Here is a 23,827-nt window from a genome sequence, read left to right as displayed (position 1 = left end):
TATCATAGATGTAGTTAACATATGTTTGTTTATGGTCCTTGAATACATGTATTCATATGTATTTTACTGGTATAATTACATTACAGTGGCTCTAATTATTTTCTTATTTTGTCTATTGTGGTTTTAAGTGTATGCATATACCCAAAATTGTATTCAGTTGTATTCATTGTATTTAAATGCATATAACTATAATTGAATTCAGTAGTATAAAATTTTTTATATATAGATGTCAGTATGTAAAATAATCAAATTGTATTCGTGTGTATATGAGTGAATTTTTTTGTAAACACTTATGCTAATCATATGTACAATGATTAATTCTTTGCAACTATGCATTATTATGTATTTCAGAAGATTGTGAATGGAGGTTTAAGGCTTCAAGCATTAACAAATCAGAACTATTCAAAGTGAGAGAATTCATTGATAACCATACATGTCCGCTGAAGGACAAGGTGTATGAGCAGCGGCAGGCAAGTAACAGCCTTATATGTGGTATGATAAGGCCTAAGCTTACTAATCATAATAGGAAATACACCCCAAAGGATATTATTGATGATGTAAAATCAGATTTAGGTGTATATGTTAGCTACATGTTGGCGTGGAGGGCTAAAGAAAAGGCAAATGAATTTTTTGAGAGGTGAACCGGCTGATTCATACAAAAAATTACCAGGATACTTATATACAATGGATATGACATATCCAGGTTCCCACATCAGAATGGTAAAATCACCAAAAATGAATTCATATACGTATATATATCTTTGTATACCTTTATAAAAGGGGTTTGATCATTGTAGACCCATTGTTGTTGTGGATGGAAGTCACCTTAAATCTTACTACATCGGGACATTTGTTTCGGCAAGCACGTTGGATGGTGCAGGTGAGTATCTGAATTATAATACAATCTGTTAATATTTTAAATATTGAAATACATGTTTTAAAAATATGTATTCAATTGTATTTACAGGTCATATATTGCCACTAGCATATGATGTTATTGATTCAGAGACGATGCTGCTTGGACGTGGTTCTTTGAGCAATTCAAGATAGCATATGGTGACAGGGAAAACATGTGCATCATTTCAGATAGAAATGAGAGTATCATTAAATCTGTATGAAGAGTGTATCCAGATGTACCGCATTTTGCTTGTATATGGCATCTATGGAACAACATATATAAGAAATTCAAAAAGAGCCGTGCCAAGTTGAGCGAGATATACTTCTCGATGGCAAAAGCATACACACAAGCTGAATTTGACAGTCTGATGGAGAAGGTAGATATTAGGGTGAAAGAATACTTAGAGTTAGCTGGATACGAAAAGTGGGCTAGGTTGTATGCACCTGTTAATAGGGGATGGACAATGACGTCAAATATTGCTGAGTCAATCAATGTCGCACTAGTTTCAGCAAGGGAATTGCCAATATACGACTTCCTCGAAGAAGTTAGGAAGATGTTTGGACGTTGGAATTGTAGTAACCGCAAAGAAGCTACACAAACATACACGACGATTGGAAAAAATACCAGTAGATGCTGACTTTGAATGAGGCAATGTCTACACGTATGACTGTAAGTTATATTTTAATGTCATTGTAGTATATAGCTTAATTGTTTTCTGAATTAATGGCATGAATACAACTGAATACAATCATTTTTTAAAAACAACTACCATGAATACAACTAAATTCAAACACATACAAGACATATTTTTCCAAAGATCTGATATGAATACAACTGAATATAACTAAAACACATGCTGCAAAAACTATTCGAATACATCAGAATACAACTAATAAATATGTATTATATATAATTTTAATATGTATTGTCATGACGTATCCTTCTAATGTTTTTGTTAGCCTCTTGTTGCCTAAAGTACAACAGACTTTTGATAAGTTTTGTACTAGTTACAGTTGATAGTCTGTTGGTCTAAATATAAGATGTATTCATCTGTATGCAAATATTTCAGTTGTATGTAACTGAGTAATTCAGCATTATACATATGGTAATTCAGTTATATATGCTCAAAACTTATATTTCTATTTTTAAATGTAGGTGGTACCATCAACTGAATACTTACATACGGTTAACAATTGAGGGAGGAATTACATAGTCTGCCTGTTAGAGAGAAAATGTGTTTGTGGGAGGTTCCAAGTTGATGAATTGCCATGTCCACATGCTTGGGTTGTATTGCAGAGCAAGTTTCTAATGCCAGAAGAATATTGCTCTAACTATTACAAACCAAATACTGTTGTAATGACATACGATGTGCCTGTGTACTCGCTACCGGATAGAAATGACTGGAGTAGACCAGCACATGTTGCAGAGGAGGTTGTACTACCACCCAAATGAAAAAGACCTCCTGGAAGGCCAAAGAAGAAGCGCGATAAACCTTTAAGTGAATTGCTGCAGCCGAAAAATCAACGTTCATGTAGCATATGTGGGCAGGGAAGACATAACAAGAGAACGTGTAGAAATGCTCCACGTAATAAATAGTTAACACTCTGACATGTATTGGTGCTTCAATGATTTGTCAATACTTATGATGACATTTTCAAGTAATAAATTCTCATTGTCAAGTAACAATTTCATAAATGAATTTCGTGAATAGATTATGAATACATATAGTTGCCTTAATGTGTTGGATACAATCGAATATAACCTTGTCCACATATACTTTGACAGTTTATTATAGACAGTGCCTGAGTTATATACATAACTAGTCAGAATTTATCGGAATACATCTATATACTCAGCTGTAATATAACAATTTCAATAAGTCTGAATTTATATTCTCTAACTAGACAATAAACTATTTAATACATCTGATTTTATATTCTTTAACAAATATTAACTGAATTTGAAAGATACATATTAAAGAATATAGCTGAATACAGAGAAATATAGTGTCACGACCCCAACCGGCCTGGTCGTGATGGCGCCTCTCGTGAAGACAAGGTCAGCCGACACAACACCTATATTAACCCTTTAATCATTAAGAGTCATTTTTAAGCCTTTAATTAAACAATATCTCATAATATCAGTCTGAATGAACAGTGCAGAAATAATATATAAGCCCGACATCGGAGTGTCACTAGCCATGAGCATCTACCAAGGTCTGAATACTACAAAACAGTCAAAGCATACTAAGTATAGAAATGAAATAAGAGGAAGGAAGCAGTGCTGTGAACGTCTTGCAGCCACCTTGTTAACTCCGATGACTCCGCGTCTGAGCAATCAACAACCGCTACCGGGTTTCGAAATACATGAATCTGCACACGAGGTGCAGGGAGTAATGTAAGTACTCCAACGCAGTAAGTAATAAGAGTAAATAAAGACTGAGCAGTATGAAACAATGAATCCACATTTATGATAAACTCAATAAGCACAACGGGCTTTCAAATCAGAATACGAGTCGATCGTCTCATTTAAAATCTAGCCTTTTGGTAAAAATCACTTGAAAATGCTTTCCGACAGTTTCAGTAGGGGTTCAATACCATTTATAATAAAAGAGATGAAAATCATAATCGGTCCCTCGGGCAAAACATAGTTCGTAAGCAACCCCTCGGGCAAAAGAGGAATCATAAACACCTCATAACATGAAAATTTCAGTGGAAATAACAAAGCCAAATCATTGATTAAATTCTGAACATCTCATAAACCCCAGCTTAAATGAAAGTCGTTTAAAAATATTTGTTCAACATTTTCGACGGAGGCTCAGTATAAAGGTGAGTGAAAGCATTAAATAAATCAACATATTCGATAGAAACTCACTTTAAAGAGGAGTGAAAATCAATAAGTTCATAAACAGACCCCTCAGGAAAAAGTATCACTCATGTACATGTTTATATATATCGCCCATCGGGCAAGCCTCTCAGTCACTCATGACTCAACTCTTACCAATCAGTACTTACACTCAGCACTCACGCTCAATATGTACCATATAGTAACCGCTGCGGCGTGCAACCCGATCCATATATCGCTGCGGCGTGCAGCCCGATCCATATATATAGTCGATTGCGCTCATATACATATATATATACATTGTTGCGGCGTGCAGCCCGATCCATAGATATATAATCCTTACAACTAGGCCCTCGGCCTCTCTCAGTCATTTACCTCACCATCAGACTCTCAGTCTTCCTCAGTCATCAATCTCACGATCACTCGGACTATCAGTAAAACAGGGAACTCAGCCCAAAACAGTTTCCACATTTTTAAGAATATAATGGTAAAGCCAGATTTGAGTAACAAACAGGTAAAACATGACTGATGATATGCTTTCAAACAAATAGAGTGAGGAAAGATAGTAAAAATGCCCCTGAGAGTCTTAACAAGTCGGCACAAGGCCCCAAACATGGCATACAACCCAAAATATAATAACATCAAACAATTAACTATCAATTACGCATTAAAATAATCGTTCGGGATGGACTAAGTCACAATCCCCAGCGGTGCTCTACCCCACGCTCGTCATTTAGCGTGTAAGTCATCTCAACATAGAACAATGATGTGTAATCCGGGGTTTCAAACCCTCAGGACAGTATTTACAATCATTACTTACCTCTATCCGGTCCAAACTCTAGCCCGCGATGCCTTTGCCTCTCGAATCGGACTCCAGATGCTCCAAATCTAGCCGAAATCAGTACCAAACCATCAAAATGTGCTAAGGGAACAAAGCCCATTCAAAAATAATTAAATTACCATAAAATTCCCGAAATTGGTCAAACCCGACCCCCGGGCCCACATCTCGGAGTTTGACAAAAATTCACAAAACTAGAATCCTTATACTCTTACAAGTGAAACCATACAAAAATTATCCAATTCCGATACCATTTGGTCCTTCAAATCATCATTTTATATTTTTGAAAGATTTCACAATTTTCTTCCCAAATTCCATCCCAAATCATGAATTAAATGATGAATTCAATGATAGATTCATGTACCCTAGCCAAATCTGAGTTAGAATCACTTACCCCGATGAATTTCTAGAAAAACCTTCAAAAAATCGCCAAAATCCGAGCTTTCTAGGTCAAAATATCAAATAAAACCCAAAACCTCGTATTTATAGAGTACCCCACTGATTTCCACCTTCGCGGACTGTACAAAAACGACCGCGGTCCGCACAAAACCAGTGCGGTCCGCACAAAAATGACCGCGGCCGCACAGGTTTTCCTCTGCAGTGACCGGCTTTAATATTTTGGCCATAACTTTCGCTACAGATATCCAAATTACGATATCCTTACCTTTCTAAAAACTAGCAACGAAGGGCTACAACGTTCATTTTTGAATCATCTCAAAATTCCTTGTACATCAAAAGATATGAGTTTCCGAAGTAGGACCAGGGAAATATTTCCTCACCGCGGCCGCACTTCATTTTGTGCGGTCCGCACAGCACATACCGCAGACGCACTTCTTTTTGTGTGGATTGTGTGGGTGAGTTCCGAGGCCTGCAACCCTTCTGGACCTACTACAGCTATGATTTTCAGCCTAAAGCATCCCGGAACATACCCGGAACCTACCCGGAACTCCCGGAACTTCAAACCAATTGTACCAACACATCCCATGACATCATTCAAACTTGTTCAAAACCTCAGAATGCTCACAACAATATCAAATCACCAATTTAACATAGTATTCAAGCCTAAGAACTCCAAGAACTCTGAAATTATGCTTTCGATCAAAAAGTCTATCAAATCTCGTCCGAATGACCTGAACTTTTGCACACACATCCTAAATGATACAACGAAGCTACTACAACTCTCGGAATTCCATTCCGACCTCTATATCAAAATCTCACCTATTAACCGGGAAAACGCCGAAGTCTCATTTTTGCCAATTCAAGCTTAAATCTTCTCTACAACTCCAAAACTCATTCCGATCGCGCTCCTAAGTCACAAATCACCTAACGGAGCTAACCAAATCATAAAAATTCCGATCCGAGATCATATATAAATGAGTCAAATATTGGTCAAATCTTTCAAATTTCAAGCTTCAACTGAGAACTGTTTTCTTCCAAATTTATTCCGATTACTCTGAAAACCAAAACCAACAATTTACATAAGTCATAACACATCACACGGGGTAAGTCATGCCCGAGAACTAGCTAGCATTGTGCAAAAGCTCAAAACGACCGATCGGGTCATTACATCTTCCCCCACTTAAACATACATTCATCCTCGAACGTACCCAGAGTTGTTCTAAAAGCCAATCAATCGCTGAATAACCTCACCATGCACAAACTCGAGGGTGATCCCACATCACCCTATCTCACATAGGTTCGATAACACTATATAACTGAAATTTCACAATCCATCCTCGTCCATAAACCATAGAACCACATTTCTGCTTCTATCATCCTCAATATGATCAGAATCTCACATTTATACTGTGAATAAGTCCAAACAAGCTGTCACAAACCATATCTGCTATCTCAGGTGCAATCACATGATATACCACATAACTCAAAACACTCGCAGCAATAACTTCTAATCACAGCAGCTGCACATAACAACCGAATACCGATAGAAAATCTCTTATCAACTAAAGTCTTATTCCCACACTTTCATATACTGCCAATGATAAATAAACCATAACTATTCCTCAGATCAACCATTCATGATTCCACTTCTCCTTTGGAAAAGACCATAGCAATTTTCCTGAGCCGAAGCTCGATATTATCTTTCCAACATGTTGAAATCAAATCCGTTTGTATTCATTAATGATCCCAACGATCTCATCTAATCCAACATACTACTCTGGTGACATGACACATCAATTTAGGCCTAAGCCACCACTTGCACAATACGCGCACAATAAGCAACAGTCCGAACATACTTAAATCATGAAAATGACTCAAATGAAAGAGTTGTACCTCAGGTTCACCAGTACCACCACAACACAAGGCTGAGAACCCGTCTCATATCATAGGAATAGAACACACGAATCTAACCTGCAAGATCATACCTCCACATATATTCGCTGCAATGCGCGACCTTATCCAAATACTGCTCCACATGGAACACCTCAAGTCACTCTTATCAAAATTGACGACCACGCGCAATTGATGTCTGGAACGAAAGCAATTCATCATACTCACGGTGAAGAAAATAACATACACCATGCAAACCCGAAAGGACATAACCGATACGCCATTCACCGAGCAACACCCAATTACTCTTCCCACTCAACTTCCACTACGAGACCCTAATAGAACCGCACCATATGTGCCTATAACCAACAAATCATAACACCTCGCCACACAGAAAGGTTAACTCATAGATCTCCCCAGATTACTAATAAACTCAATAACAATCGAATCAATGTATCCCTCAACAATACAATCCGGAGCTAAACAGTCTAAACCCAATATCACATCCAAAATCTAACATACCAAGCAACAAAAGATCCGCTCGGATCTCCAAACCCCGATAGTCACCAAACAGTGCCAATACACGTGATCCACAACCACAACATAACCTAAACACGAGAACTCCCAGTCTCCAACTCCATATAGCACACGAATCACCACACCTGATCCCAATCATTCCATGAGAGATACTCTAAAATTCTTCTGTACCACCAAGCACTCGAATATCAACATTCGATCTAATAAGAAAGCGCCGCAATACTACCGAAGTACCATCAACTGCACCACATTGCCTTTTCTGAAATATATACCCTCGTCAAATCACTCCAATTTGCAATACCATTTCCTTAATCATCTGAAGATCATCTCCCTAATCATCTGAAGCTCCCCGTGCTGCCAAAGAATTTTATGACCTTCCTTTCAGAACTGAACCGCAACCTCACACACGCAATTCTCAATCATTTACAACATACCGCATGACCCATACCATTCTAGGATAACCGTGAGAACTTTATACCCTTCCGAATCGCAAGAAACTATGAATTCCACTAGTCAAGAACTTTCCATTAATCCCATCTAGAAGAAAATCACTATGCATCCCATGCTCCTCATGCCTATAGAAAATATACATCTCCAATCGAGGTAGAAACCATCAAGAATTCTCCGAGTTCCCCTTGCACAAACCAGACCTGCCAGGACTGAATCCTTCTAACTCGACCAAGCTACGCAAGCCATCAAAACCTAAGAGCATTGCCGCGAAATACCTGTAGGAACTCATTACCTCAAACACACACAAGGAACTAATCATATCCTTACCATACCGATCCGGTCTACTATCAAGCTATACCATCTATCTAAGTTTCCTTCTGATTTATCTTCAACTTGATATTCCCTCTTGCTGTAGCACCAAAATTCCTCAACGCAGGATTACCACACGAGACCCAAGCCTAAAACCACCATGTCTAAGACTCATAAGCTGCTGAATACTCTCTTAAATATTCCCAAAAGCACCACATTAGAAATACTTTACTCTGAAGAACTTCATGCGAATCTAAATTCGTTACCTCCTGATACTGATACATAGAACCCCACAATTAATATAGAAAACACCACAAGTCTTGACATCTTCCAATGAAAATTCAGTCCCTAACCACATATACAACTTTAACTTACCCTATTGTTACATGTAGAATCTTGAACACATTAGAACCGCTCCCACGAGTTATTCACTCTACTCAAATTGCAATAAGTCTGATCAAACGAGCATCTTTTACCAACAACAACTCAAGACATTCCGTGATTCTCATACCCTATGAAGCATAATATAACCTCTGTCAAAATTTTCCTTTACTTTATCCATCCTCGATTTCAATTTCTGCAAGCCATAACTGATTCACTAGCATGCTTCAAACTAGAACAAGCATAGCACCTAACCGTGCAATCGCCTAATCAATAGCAGACTCCCCCACTTGGCTTGAAGCCATAGATAAACACACACTCAATAACTTATATCGATTATACTCTATTGATGCCATGATACCATAGTGAGATTAAACTTAAATCTTTTATAAGCTTGTGAAAACACAGATTATCTAGTACTTTAAATCTTCTGCAAATCTCGCATTCACTCTCGCAACAGCTAAGCCCACTCTTTTAAGCGACCCAAAATTCAAATTTCCACACTTATATTTCACTTGTACATAAGATCTTCTAATAGACACATAAGGATCGCACAACCTCAGAACACTTCACAGGAGATAGTACACCTGCTTTACCTTTAATTATCATTTCTGTATACCTTCCACCGTCACAAATATTACGCAGTCACTTAGTCTTCCTGATTTTGAACTCATACCGAAACATGAAATTTACTTCACTCACAACTGGGAAATATGAAAAAATCCTTCACACGCCCAAAACTCGGGGCTATACCTCGAATCAAGATGGACTTCAAGCATCTAATAGTTCTTCTATCTTCCATCAGACCCTTCTCGTCGCTTCCAATTCGTACGGATACATCTCACAGTCATAACATACTCATCACATAGTCATCCAGCTGTCACTTCCACTAGTAGGGACACTACCAAACATATAAGTTCAAAAACACTTGCTTACACAATCAGCACCTCGGTGCTCAAGCCATAGGCAAAGATCCGGCCTCAAGTCTTCCAGACCTGCCCAACATCAACTCACAAAGATCACATATCGCCCCTAGATCGGGGAATCACAAGCCATCGATGCACATTTGATATTGAGCGCTCATGCGCGCATACGAAAGCGTGGAAGGAATTCAAAGTGTTACATTTCAAGCTGAATCAAGGACGCACGATAAGAATTCAAGAATGTGAAGTTTTCCTAAAGGTTCTGCAGCCTCTCGATGATAAATACAGACGTCTCCGTACCGATCCGCGAGACTCTACTAAACCTGCTCATAACTCGTGAGACCTATGTAACCTAGGCTCTAATACCAACTTGTCACGACCCCAACCGACCTGGTCGTGATGACGCCTCTTGTGAAGACAAGGCCAGCCGATACAACACCCATATTAACCCTTTAATCATTAAGAGTCATTTTAAGCCTTTAATTAAACAATATCTCATAACATCAGTCTGAATGAACAGTGCGGAAATAACATACAAGCCCGACATCGGGGTGTCACTAGCCATGAGCATCTACCAAGGTCTGAATACTACAAAACAGTCAAAGTGTACTAAGTATAGAAATGAAATGAGAAGAAGGAAGAAGTATTGCGAACGTCGTGTAGCCACCTTGCTAACTCCGATGACTCCGCGTCTGAGCAATCAACACCCGCTACCGAGTTTTGAAATACCTGAATCTGCACACGAGGTGCAGGGAGTAATGTGAGTACTCCAACCCAGTAAGTAATAAGAGTAAATAAAGACTGAGCAGTATGAAACAATGAATCCACATTTATGATAAACTCAATAAGCACAACGGGTTTTCAAATCAGAATACGAGTTGATAGTCTCATTTAAAATCCAGCCTTTTGGTAAAAATCATTTGAAAATGCTTTCCGACAGTTTAAGTAGGGGTTCAATACCATTTATAATAAAAGAGATGAAAATTATAATCGGCCCCTTGGGCAAAACATAGTTCTTAAGCAGCCCCTTGGGCAAAACATAGTTCTTAAGCAGCCCCTTGGGCAAAACATAATTTGTAATCACCTCATAACATGAAAATCTCAGTGGAAATAACAAAGCAAAATCAGTGATTAAATTCTGAACATCTCATAAACTCCAGCTTAAATGAAAGTCATTTAAAAATATTTGTTCAACATTTTCGATGGAGGCTCAGTATAAAGGTGAGTGAAAACAGTAAATAAATCAACATATTCAATAGAAACTCACTTTAAAGAGGAGTGAAAATCAATAAGTTCATAAACAGGCCCCTCAGGCAAAGCATCACTCATGTACATGTTTATATCTATCGCCCCTCGGGTAAGCCTCTCAGTCACTCGTGACTCAACTCTTACCAATCAGTACTTACACTCACGCTCAATAGGTACCATATAGCAACCGCTGCGGCGGGCAGCCCGATCCATATATCGCTGCGGCATGCAGCCCGATCCATATATCTCGTCGACGGCGCTCACTGGGGGTGTGCAGACTCCGGAGGGGCTCCTACAGCCCAAGCGCTATATCGCTGCGGCGTGCAGCCCGATCCAACGTATACACACACACACACACACACACACACACACATATATATATATATATATATATATATATATATATATATATATATATATATATATATATATACATATATATATAAATTTGTTGCGACGTGCAACCCGATCCATAGATATATAATTCTCACAACTAGGCCCTCGGCCTCTCTCAGTCATTAACCTCACCATCAGACTCTCAGTCTACCTCAGTCATCAATCTCACGATCACTCGGACTATCAGTAAAATAGGGAACTCAGCCCAAAACAGTTTCCACATTTTTAAGAATATAGTGGTAAAGCCAGATTTGAGTAACAAACAGGTAAAACATGACTGAGGATATGCTTTCAAACAAATAGAGTGAGGAAAGATAGTAAAAATGCCCCTGAGGGTCTTAACAAGTCGGCACAAGGCCCCAAACATGGCATACATCCCAAAATATAATAACATCAAACAGTTAACTATCAATTACGCATTAAAATAATCGTTCGGGATGGACTAAGTCACAATCCACAGCGGTGCTCTACCCCACGCTCGTCATTTAGCGTGTAAGTCACCTCAACATAGCATAACGATGTGTAATCCGGGGTTTCAAACCCTCAGGACAGTATTTACAATCATTACTTACCTCTATCCGGTCCAAACTCTAGCCGCGATGCCTTTGCCTCTCGAATCGGACTCCGGATGCTCCAAATCTAGCCGAAATCAGTACCAAGACATCAAAATATGCTAAGGAAACAAAGCTCATTCGAAAATAATTAAATTACCATAAAATTCCCGAAATTGGTCAAACCCGACCCCCAGGCCTACATCTCGGAGTTTGACAAAAAATCAAAAAATTAGAATCCTTATACTCTCACGAGTCTAACCATATGAAAATTATCCAATTCCGATACCATTTGGTCCTTCAAATCATCATTTTACATTTTTGAAAGATTTGACAATTTTCTTCCCAAATTCCATCCCAAATCATGAATTAAATAATGAATTCAATGATAGATTCATGTACTCTAGCCAAATCTGAGTTAGAATCACTTACCCCGATGAATTTCTAGATAAACCTTCGAAAAATCGCCAAAATCTGAGCTCTCTAGGTCAAAATATCAAATAAAACCCAAAACTTCGTATTTATAGAATACCCCAATGATGTCCACCTTCGCGGACCGCACAAAAACGACCGCGGTCCGCACAAAACCAGTGCGGTCCGCACAAAAACGATCACGGCCGCACAGTCTTTCCTCTGCAGTGACAGACTTTAGTATCTTGGCCATAACCTTTGCTACAGATGTCCAAATTGCAATATCTTTCCTTTTCTGGAAACTAGAAACGAAGGGCTACAACTTTCATTTTGAATCATCTCAAAATTTCTTGTAGATAAAATGATATGATCTTCCGAAGTAGGACCAGTAAAACTTTTCCTCACCGCGGCCTCACTTCATTTTGTGCGGTCCGCACAACACCTTCCGCAGTCGCACTTCATTTTGTGCGGTCCACACAGCACATACTGTGGACACACTTCTTTTTGTTCGGACCGTGTGGGTGAGTTCCAAGGCCTGCAACCCTTCTGGACCTGCTACAGCTTTGATTTTCGGCCTAAAACATCCCGGAACCTACCCAGAACTCCCGGAACTTCAAACCAAGTGTACCAACACATCCCATGACATCGTTCAAACTTGTTCAAAACTTCGGAACGCTCACAACAATATTAAATCACAAATGTAACATTGGATTCAAGAACTTCAAGAACTCTTAAATTATGTTTTCGATCAAAAAGTCTATCAAATCTCGTCCGAATGACCTGAACTTTTGCACACACATCCCAAATGATACAACGAAGCTACTACAACTCTCAGAATTCCATTCCGACCTCTATATCAAAATCTCACCTATCAACCGGGAAAATGCCGAAATCTCATTTTCGCCAATTCATGCCTAAATCTTCTCTACAACTCCAAAACCCATTCCGATCGCGCTCCTAAGTCACAAATCACCTAACGGAGCTAACCAAATCATAAAAATTCCAATCCGAGATCATATATAAACAAGTCAAATCTTGGTCAAACCTTTCAAATTTCAACTTCAACTGAGAACTGTTTTCTTCCAAATTCGTTACGATTACTCTGGAAACCAAAACCAACAATTTACATAAGTCATAACACATCACACGAGGCAAGTCATGCCCGAGAACTAACTAGCAAAGTGCAAAAGCTCAAAATGACCGGTCGGGTCGTTACATATAGCTGAATACAGAGAAATACATATGAATAATACAGTTGAGTACAACTAAATATAGCTGAATACAAAAAAAATACAATTGAATACAGCTGAATAACATAGTTGAATACAACTAACTACTACTGAATAAAACAGTTGAATACAACTAAATACGTATAACCTATTTAATACATCTGAATTTGTATTCTTTAATATGTATTAACTGAACTTGAAAGATACATATAAATGAATGCTGCTGAATACAACTTAATAATACAGTTGAATACAACTGAATACACTTGAATCCAGAAAAATACATCTGAATTCTTTAATATAACCTATCATTAGAATACATAAAGTTTCTGACTTTGATATTAACATGTTCAATACCTAAAACATGTTCAAGCAAAGTTACTGAATAATACATACTTGAATCCTGTAAGATACATATGAATTCAAACTGAAAAATAAGCATGAATACTTATGAACAAACCAGTGAAACAGCGATTGAAAAGTTGCAATTGTCATACACGAACACTGTTGATAAAGTGATAAGTTTTTCTAACTAAATACCATCTTCACCAAAAAAACTACTCAAAACAGTATTCTTCTTCAAACTACATTCCAAAACTACATTAACTTAAAGCTACTCTAACACTATCTGCATCTTTGAATCTGACTCCGTGATTTGCCTAGCAATCTTTGAGGGTGCTTCATTCTCGCTTATGGCATCAGTGTCTATCTTTCGCATAGCATAGTCCCAGAGGAGAGCACCATATCTTTGACGGAGTAGATTGGAATCAAATGTTGTTTGTGGAATCTCACCAATAGTGCTCAGAAATTTTGCGTATGTCGCAACATGCACCCCACAATCCCTAAAGAATAATTGATTGAAACAATTAAAAATAATTCATACAATTAGATTTGTATATAACATACAAGAATGATGATTGAGTACTTACATGCTCCCAGCTTTCTGTTGAGGCAGATTTGATATGAAAAAAACTTCAAAGGGACCATTATGTGACTTGTCAGTGTATGCTGAGTAAGTAAACCAATCTATGCCTTGACTATCTCTGTAAAAGCCACTGATTGATAGATACAAAGGTACAAGCTTAGCTAGCTTATCAATCTCAGAAACTACATAAGCATCATGACCTGCAGATCTGTACGAGTCATACACTTTGATACATCTCTCCTTGAATGAGACAACAACCAATACCCAGTGTAGTTTGTCCTTCAAGTTGACTGGTATCAAGACATTATCCACAGTATGCCAAGGTACATTAGCTAGCAATCTGTAGCCCCTTATGTACTCACATACCACATCCTCTTCTTTGGCTACATTAGCATTACTATTTGTATCAGCATACCTGTCGAAGATTTCAGCGATTCTTGTCTTGAATATACAATCAACAGTTATATACTTGAAGTTGCTTGTTTGATTGTACTTTACCTTCTTTCTCAGATAGTAGAATATGCCGTTAATATGCTATACAAAAATTTAATTACATAGTGTGAGTCCAATTAATCAAACTATTAAAGAATATAGCTAAATATAGAGAAATACATATGAATAATACAATTGAGTACAACTGAATTTAGCTGAATAATACAGTCGAATACAGCTGAATACAACTGAATAAAACAGTTGAATACAACTTACTAAAGCTGATTAAAAACATTGAATACAACTGAATACTACTGAATACAACTGAATACAGAGAAATACATATGAATAATACAGTTGAGAACAACTAAATACAGTTGAAAGCAAGAAAACTACAACTGAATAATACAGCTGAATAATACAGTTGAATACAGAGAAATACATATGAATAATACAGTGAGAACAACTGAATACAGCTAAAAGCAAGAAAAATACAACTGACTACAGCTAATTAAAACAGTTTAATAACACTGACTACAGTTGAATACAGCTGAATAATGATGTCATTACATTCATCATACATTTCAACATATAGAGTATTTGAAAACAGTAAAAATACTACAACAGAATACAATCAAATGCATGTTGTTATTCAAAGAAAATTAGTCAGTTAGGGGAAAAACTTACGTTGTCATCCCATAGCTTCCCGTCAAACGATAGAAGGTAAAACCAATTTTTGGAATTAACTTGATCAACTCCAAAATCCAATGGTATATGAAGTGTTGACTTGTTCTTCTTGTAATGGTCTTCCAAATTACTTCTACAAGTATGATATAAAAAAACATTATATACATTTTTTAAAATATAAAAACTTAATACACTTACCGGGGGAAAACTCACCTCTGATCATGTCTAGCGAGAAGACCATCACGAACCCATATGTCATATTCCTGAATGATTAATGTAGGATGTGGCCCCGTTATTGAATCATCCTCAAAGGGGTGTCTTTTTCAAAAATGGAGGTCAACTTTACTGAGGTACCTGTTGTTCATTGAATTCGTGAGTAGAGACTTTTAAATTTAAAAACCATGAGGAAATAGATCTTTAGTTTATAAAAAAACTAACCTGCAGAGTCGAAGTTAGACTCATAAGGCGAAGAATATCATCTACTTGGTTGCCGATTCCTATGAGATGGTATTGGGGTTGATTCAGCTTTTTTTGCACTATTGTATATCACAATTCTAGTTTCTGGAATTTGACTGGGAAGAAACTTGTCGTCCAACTCAAATTGAGATACATAGAATTCCGTAGATACACCATCTTGACCTGTAGATGATATGTTGCACGGCACCTCTGATGTAGTATTCCCCTCACCTCTTGACTCCACACATTGAGCATTAACCACTAGTTTCTGTTAATTGTATGTATCATTGTTAGTGTAGTAACTTAGTCTAAGGATACAATTAAATACATATAATTACAGTAAGAAAACATATTTTGGTAATGGAAATCTTAGTGAAATACAGCACACATATTCAAGAATAACAAATCAGAATATATTAAAATACGGCTGAATATATTTAAATACAGCAATTAATTCTAATTACATATTAAGGTTAACATACATTTAAATACATGTGTTGATCAAATACATTTATCATTTTAGCGAGACAGTTAAATGCTTGTCGAATACATACAACTTTTAAAATACAATTATTTAATTATAACAACAAACAGGAGATATAAACAAATGCTAAAGATGTTAAAAATGTTAAACCTCAACATTATCTCCGGCATCTGTGTCAATACCATCATCACGTCTCCCTGTGGGTTCCTTTCTCTGGTGTAAACTTTCATTTTGCTGATTTTGTTGAAGATGGTCAGAAAGCATCTTGAATTTATCATTGATCAATGTTCTCAGAGACTTGAACTCTCCCACAACCTTAACAAGATAGAAATAATTAGAAGATTGCCCCAAAAATATATGAATGTTAAGCACTAAACTATAATGTTTAATATGTGGTTAAATACTCACGTATTCTTTGAATGAATTTAGGTCTTTCCTCAAAGAAGATACTTCATCATTTTTGGAATCTGGAAGCTGATTGTCATGCAAAACATTCTATCCAAATTCGGATACACAAACAGGAGGAATCTTGGATTGATACTCTGTTTCATTATGATGCCTTTCGTGTTCCTTGCGCTTTTTATGGGGCGGTGATGAAGATGGATCAACACTTGCAACATGTTTCTTCTTACATTGAAGATCGGTTGTAGGAGAAAAGTCATCTGAATCGTCTCCCGACTTGTCTGAATGAGCAGGAGTAGGTCTATTCTCAACATCAGCGCCTACAGGAGGAATCTGAATAACGACAAGCTCTATATCGCTTGGATAGATGTCCTTGTAAACAATCTAAAAAACGAAATAAATCAAAGTCTTACTACAAACAGACACATGCAGATGTGGAATCAAACTAAAATTTGTATTAAAATTAAGGTAGCACTAATGATTGGGAAATAACATGCAATTGTATGAAGAATTAATAATGAAAGCTACAACAGCTGTATATTGTTATATGCATATGAATGCAAATGTATGCTGTAGCTGTATTTAAATGTATGCAGTTTCTGTATGCATTTTTATACAAGTGTATGCAGCATATTTATGCAATTGAATGCAACTGTATACTGCTGTATGCATCCCCTGCAAATGTATGCAGTCTCCTGTATGCAAATGTATGCAAAATCTGTATGCATTTATATGCAATTGTATGCAGCATACATGTGAGAATATGACAACAAATATTATAGCAGAAACTACATCAGAAACTACAGCAGGTATTACAGTAGGTATTAAAGCATAAAAAATGTATCCGTATGCAATTGTATACTTCTGTATGCAGAATTAATTATTAATAAAATCTAAACTAGCCATGATACAAATTGTATATTACCATGTTTTCGTTGTCATTGAACATGCCGTTCATTAGATAAGCATTGTTTGGCTGATTTCATGTGGTTCTCCAATTGAGTATTCTGGGGACCACGTCATCAACTCGGAGTGCAATTTTGGGATCAACATTTGAACAACACTCATAAAACCACACTTGCATAGCTAGGGGCATCCCAGCTATCCTATAATACTTCTTCTTAGCATCCATCTTCTTGTTAATTGATTTTGTCAGCGTTTTAAATGCTTTAAAACCCCAATGATATTTAGAATAACATCCACTCTCTACCAAGTTAAAATGTAGCCTTGGTATGGTTGTACTATTCTTCTCGGATGAAAAAATGAAGGTATGTATGAAATACAACAAAGATATCTTCAAGGCATCACCATCATTGTCGGGACCCCAGTTCTTGTCAGCAAAGCATTTCATCAAATGTTTCTTCTTGACAAGATTAGCACCTCCAAAGTAAGTCTCAATAAGCCGATTAGAAACCTTTTCACTAAACTCAAAATCAGCATCATTACCAACACATTTGAGGTCAGTCACAAGCGCAAACTCCCTTAATGTGAAATGTAATGAAGTACCATTGACATGTATTGCAAATACATTGTTAGGAGTTCCTTTTAACTGGAGAGCCATGAAGCATCTAAAGAGTTGAAGTTGGACTTCACAATGCTTCATTTGAAGAAAATTTCCAAAGCAAGTATTACCCAGCTATTTGTACTGCTCTGGAGTAAGGTTCTCTTTTAGCTCGGATACTATGTCAGTGTTAGTATATACACTAATATGCGGTGCAAATATTGGCTGGTGTTTCACAAAAAACTTAATTACTTGCATTTCACAAGAATAAATACATATAAATACAACTGAATACAACGCATATTTCATAGTAAATTTGACATGAATAGATATGAATACAACTTCAAACACTTAGAAGTATAAATATAACTGAATACACAGCATATTTAACAGTAAATTTGACATGAATACATATGAATATAACTTTGACAAGTCTAAATACATATAAAAACAACTGCATACAACACACATGACATAAAATATAACTAACATGAATACATATGAATACAACTAAATACATACTGGAAAATTAAACATTTGCAAACAACAAATAAATACATTGAAAGTAGAATAAAAAACAATGATGGGAACCTTGAAAAATCCTTAAAAATACAACTATAAAAATACATCAGAATACATATACATATGTATAAATACAACTGAATACATTAATAATAAAGAAGAATACGTCAGAAAATTACCTTTTCTTCAACTTTATCTGAGCTTTTACTTGCTTCAACCTCCTTCCCCTTGACAGATGAAGCTTCAGAGATATGGATTTTCCTCTTTTCCGTTTTCGTCATTCTTGTCTCCTTCATTGATTTCTCGACTTGGGTTTCTTTGAGATTTTTATGTCGAGCTTTTGTTCTCTTCTCCAAAGCCATATTTTTGGCATAACCTGCATCCAATTCCCCTTGAGTGATTTGCAATGAGAAAGAGGGACCATCGAAATTGAGAATTTTAGTGGGTACACCTCTAGTAATCAACTTGCGGGTTGTACTCTCAGACATTGTGAGAATACAACTTGGGTACTATTGATTAGATACAATTTGGTAAGTAGAGATGTTGAGAATAAGCAAAAATGGCGAAAATCAAAAAAATAAAATTGCTTACCGTACTACTTATAGAAACAAATCAGTACAATGAAGATCGAATTAGGGTTTACCCGAGATTGGGGAAGGAGGAAGCATCATTGTGGGTGAGTGTGACGACCCGACCAGTCGTCTCATGAGTTACCACTCTGTTTTCCCCTATTTTAGCTTCTTTATGCTTCGTTATCTGAGTTTTATGTGATCGGGGTGATTAGTTCGAGTTCGGAGAGGATTTGGTAAGAAATGAGACACTTAGTCTCTTTTAAGAAGGCTTAAGTTGGAAAAGTCAACCAAATGTTGACTTATGTGTTAGAAGGCTCGGAAGTGAGTTCCGATGGTTCGGTTAGCTTCGGGAGGTGATTTGTGACTTAGGAGCGCGATCAGAATGAGTTTTGGAGTTATAGAGAAGATTTTGGCTTAAATTGGCGAAGTTGATATTTTGGCGGTTCCAATTGATAGGCGAGATTTTGATATAGGGGTCGGAATGGAATTCCGAGAGTGACAGTAGCTTCGTTGTGTCAATTGGGATGTGTTGCAAAATTTTAGGTCATTCGGACGAGATTTGATAGACTTTTTGATCGAAAACATAATTTAAGAGTTCTTGGAGTTCTTAGGCTTGAATCCTATGTTAAATTGGTGATTGATGTTGTTGTGAGCGTTTCGAAGTTTTGAACAAGTTTGAACGATGTCATGGGATGTGTTGGTACAATTGGTTTGAAGTTCCGGGAGTTCCAGGATGTGTTAGGCCGAAAATCATAGTTGTAGCAGGTCCAGAAGGGTTGCAGGCCTTGAAACTCACCCGCGCGATCCGCACAAAAAGAAGTGCGGCCGCGGTATGTGCTGTGTGGACTGCACAAAATGAAGTGCGGCCGCGGTAGGTGTTGTGCGGACCGCACAAAATGGTGTGCGACCGCGGTGAAGAACATTCCGCTGGTCCTACTTCGGAAGCTCATATCTTTTGATATACAAGGAATGTAAAGATGATTTAAAAACGAAAATTGTAGCCCTTTGTGTCTAGTTTCCAGAAAAGTAAAGATATCACAATTTGGACATCTGTAGCGAACGTTATGGCCAAAATACTAAAGCCTATCACTGCAGAGGAAAGCATGTGCGGCCGCGGTCGTTTTTGTGCGGACCGCACTGGTTTTGGGCGAACCGCGGTCGATTTTGTTCGGCCCGTGGAGGTGGAAATCTATGGAGTACTCTATAAATACAAGGTTTTGGGTTTTATTTGATATTTTGACCTAGAGAGCTCGGATTTTGGCGATTTTTCGAAGGTTTTTCAAGAAATTCATCGGAGTAAGTGATTCTAACTCAGATTTGGCTAGAGTACATGAATCTATCATTGAATTTATCATTTAATTCGTGATTTGGGATGGAATTTGGGAAGAAAATTGTGAAATCTTTCAAAATATAAAATGATGATTTGAAGGACCAAATGTTATCGAAATTGGATAATTTTTGTATGGATAGACTCGTGAGAGTATAAGGATTCTAGTTTTGTGAATTTTGTCAAATTCCGAGATGTGGCCCCAGGGGTCAGGTTTGACCAATTTCTGAAATTTTGTGGTAATTCAATTTTTTTCGCTTGGGCTTTGTTCCCTTAGCATATTGTGACGTATTCGTTCTGATTTTGGATAGATTCGACGCGCATGGAGGCCAATTCGAGGGGAAAAGGCATCGCGAGCTAGAGAGTTAGCCGGTTCGAGGTGAGTAATGATTGTAAATGATGCCCTGAGGGTTTGAAACTCCGGATTGCACATCGTAGTGCTATATTGAGGTGAGACACACGCTTGATGATGAGCGTGGGGTCGTGTAATATTGGGGATTGTGACTTGGTCCATCCCGATTGATGATTTTACCACGTATTTGACTGAAACTTATTTGTCATCATCATGATTTGGGCTGATTGCCATATTTGGGCTTCGTGCAAACTATATAAACCCTTCGGGGATTTTTATCACTGTTCTCCTCACTGTTTTGACTTATTATTTGAACTCAGTCCTGTTGATATCTACTATTTACAAACTCAGCCACTTTTACTCAGATTTGAAAACTTAAATGATATTTCTAAATGATTTTTTGGGCTGAGAACTACTGTTTTACTAATGCCCGAGGGGCTTGTGATGATTTTCTGACTGAGTGCGGCCAATGGCCAGATGTGAGGATACACTGAGTGATATGAGGTCAAGGGCCTGAGATACTTTATATGCCACGAGGTGGCATGAGTGATATGAGGCCGAGTGCTGAGAGATGATGCCACGATGTAGCTTGATATAGCGCTTGGCCGTAAGGGGCCCCTCCGGAATCTGCACACCCATAGTGAGCGCGGGTACCCATCATGATATGAGAGTGAGCACGAGGGGCTGATATTGTACTGAGAGTGAACGCGAGGGGCTGATATTGTACTGAGAGTGAGCCCGAAGGGCTGATATTGTACTGAGAGTGAGCCTAAGGGCTGATACTGTTCTGAGTGATTGACATTGTGCCCGAGGGGCGGATTTCTATTTGTTAATTACCTGCCAAATTACTTGTTTTTACTGGTTGGAAAAAGGAAGTTTACTTTATATTTCACTGATTTACTGTTTTAAGTGATTTTACTGCTTCGGTATAGATTGCTTTGTGTTTTCACGTGCTTTCTTGCTTTCAGCCATTATTTATATTTGTTACTCACTGAGTTGGAGTACTCACTTTACTCCCTGCACCCATGTGTGCAGATTCAGGCATAGCAGATCCTGCTCCTGAGTGCTGATCCTTCCAGTCCAGGCGGTGTTTCGGAGACTACGAGGTAGTTGTTAGCGTCCGCAGCCCCGTGCCTCCCTCTATCTTATTAATTCTAAGTCTTTCAAACTATTGTACCAGATATCGTACCTATTAGACTCGTATCAGGATCATTAGTTGCTCATGACTTGTGACACCCCGGTTTGGGCTGTGTCGGATGATTTCTTCTATTGTTATCTATATTTCCGCGAATTATTGCTATTAAATCATGCTTTAAACTGTTTTATGGTAATTAACTGCTTAAAAAAGTGTACTGTGTTGGACTGGCTGGCCTTGTCTTCACGAAAGGCGCCATCACGACCGGGTTCGGGGATTAGGATTGTGACAGTGAGGTGGATTCTGATTTTTAGCACGATTACAGGGGATTTGGAATGAAAATATATTGTATTAATTTAGATAGAGAGGGTGAACTTGTATTGAGAAGTTGTATGGAAAACAGGTGTCTATGAGAGAGAAAATATGAGAATGGAGAGAGGAAAATAAAATATAGCGTGTAAAATGGCTTAAGTGTAGGAGATACCAAAATTAAAAATTTTGCTATAAATCATATAACATATCTATAGGAGGTAATTTATTTAAATAATATTTCTTTTAAATAAATAGGGGGTTAACAAATGATGAACATGTAACAACCTTTTACTTCACATAAGATATATGTGTGTGTGATAATAACAAGTTTTAAATATGTATTTTTATAGTTCCTCTGGTTCGATATTTTTGGTTATTTTTTGTTTAAACTTAAAACCAAACCAAGTTTAGTTGGTTTTTATAATTCAAAATCAAACTAAAAAATTATCAATTTTTTAATCGGTGTGACAGTTCTGGTTTGGTTTATTTTTTTATAAACACCCCTATATACTTCATATGGTGCTGTTTAAAATAAGGGCTTTATTTGAAGCAAGTGTTGAACGATAGAGGCATTTTGGTGCCAAAATATTAATGACGGACAAATTTTTTCAGTGTCCCATGATGTTCAATAGCATATTTGAGTATTTATCGAATTAAAATATGTTTGTTCGATTCCCAAAGAATTTATTTGAAAAATGTTGTATAAGAATGTCCTTAAACACAAAAAGAATATAATAAGAAAAAAATCCAAACGAAAATACCCCAAAAAATTTCCAAAAATAAGAGTATGCTCAAAGGAGTGAGGACCTTTGTGTTTTTCAATAGGAATTTTTACATTCCTATACACTATATAAAATTTTATTATCCTCCCTACTCAAGTTTTACTATAATTATATTTTATATACCCAATTATCATTTATGTACAATTTAAGGGAATTAATGATAATAATTAATGTCCTAAAATTATTCTAACATATATTCCACTCCCCCACGTTTCTTTGTCCACATCCCACCCCCTCCCCACGTATCTTGCACAAGAGAGCAGCAATTCCACCATTGACAACCATTAAAAAGTTTTGAAACTTTGAATTCGAATTTGGGTTTTCAAAAAATATTGTTTGTTTGGATTGGATGTTGCTGTAAGAATTAAGAATTCTCTCTACGTCGCTCGCTCTATATCTCAATCCCAACTTTCAGTAATGTAAAGCAAAGAAAAATAGAGCAGCAATTCTACCATTGACAACCATTAAAAAACTTTGAAGCTTTGAATTCGAATTTGGATTTTCAAAAATCATTATTTGTTTGGATTGAGTGTTGTTGCAAATAATTGGGAATATGATTTGGAATTTATATCTAAATTTTGAGGGATTTTAGTGAAGATTAGACTTGGTTTTGGTTGACTTTCAGATTGAAATT

General features: G+C 37.1%; 2 protein-coding genes across 2 annotated transcripts; one reads left to right on the top strand and one right to left on the bottom strand.

Moving 5' to 3' along the window:
• The first annotated feature begins 1,226 nt into the window (after positions 1-1,226).
• Positions 1,227-1,535, top strand: LOC142172705 (uncharacterized). The gene has a single exon (XM_075236376.1). The coding sequence runs from the start codon at positions 1,227-1,229 to the stop codon at positions 1,533-1,535; it is 309 nt and encodes a 102-aa protein (XP_075092477.1).
• Positions 1,536-13,917: 12,382 nt separating this feature from the next.
• Positions 13,918-19,201, bottom strand: LOC142172704 (uncharacterized). Its single transcript, XM_075236375.1, has 11 exons — positions 18,893-19,201; positions 17,706-18,287; positions 17,444-17,554; positions 17,308-17,385; positions 16,808-17,074; positions 16,697-16,762; positions 16,439-16,603; positions 15,933-16,072; positions 15,349-15,481; positions 14,234-14,763; positions 13,918-14,146 (listed from the first exon to the last, which is right to left on the bottom strand). The coding sequence occupies exons 1-11, from the start codon at positions 19,199-19,201 to the stop codon at positions 13,918-13,920; spliced, it is 2,610 nt and encodes an 869-aa protein (XP_075092476.1).
• Between the last annotated feature and the right edge of the window lie 4,626 nt (positions 19,202-23,827).

The sequence above is a fragment of the Nicotiana tabacum genome, chromosome 18 (assembly GCF_000715075.1).
Source record: "Nicotiana tabacum cultivar K326 chromosome 18, ASM71507v2, whole genome shotgun sequence".
NCBI classification, from domain to species: Eukaryota; Viridiplantae; Streptophyta; class Magnoliopsida; order Solanales; family Solanaceae; genus Nicotiana; species Nicotiana tabacum.
This window is presented reverse-complemented; position numbering and strand designations above follow the sequence as displayed.

Bases quoted from the DNA above. Each gene is read 5' to 3' on its own strand.
- LOC142172705 (XM_075236376.1), top strand. From the start codon at position 1,227: ATGGCAAAAGCATACACACAAGCTGAATTTGACAGTCTGATGGAGAAG.
- LOC142172704 (XM_075236375.1), bottom strand. From the start codon at position 19,201: ATGTCTGAGAGTACAACCCGCAAGTTGATTACTAGAGGTGTACCCACT. The intron at 18,288-18,892 runs GTAATTTTCTGA...CTTCAAATGAAG, and splicing joins CAGATAAAGTTGAAGAAAAG to CATTGTGAAGTCCAACTTCA. The intron at 17,075-17,307 runs GTATAAAAATGC...TTCGTTTTTTAG, and splicing joins TAAATATGCTGCATACACTT to ATTGTTTACAAGGACATCTA.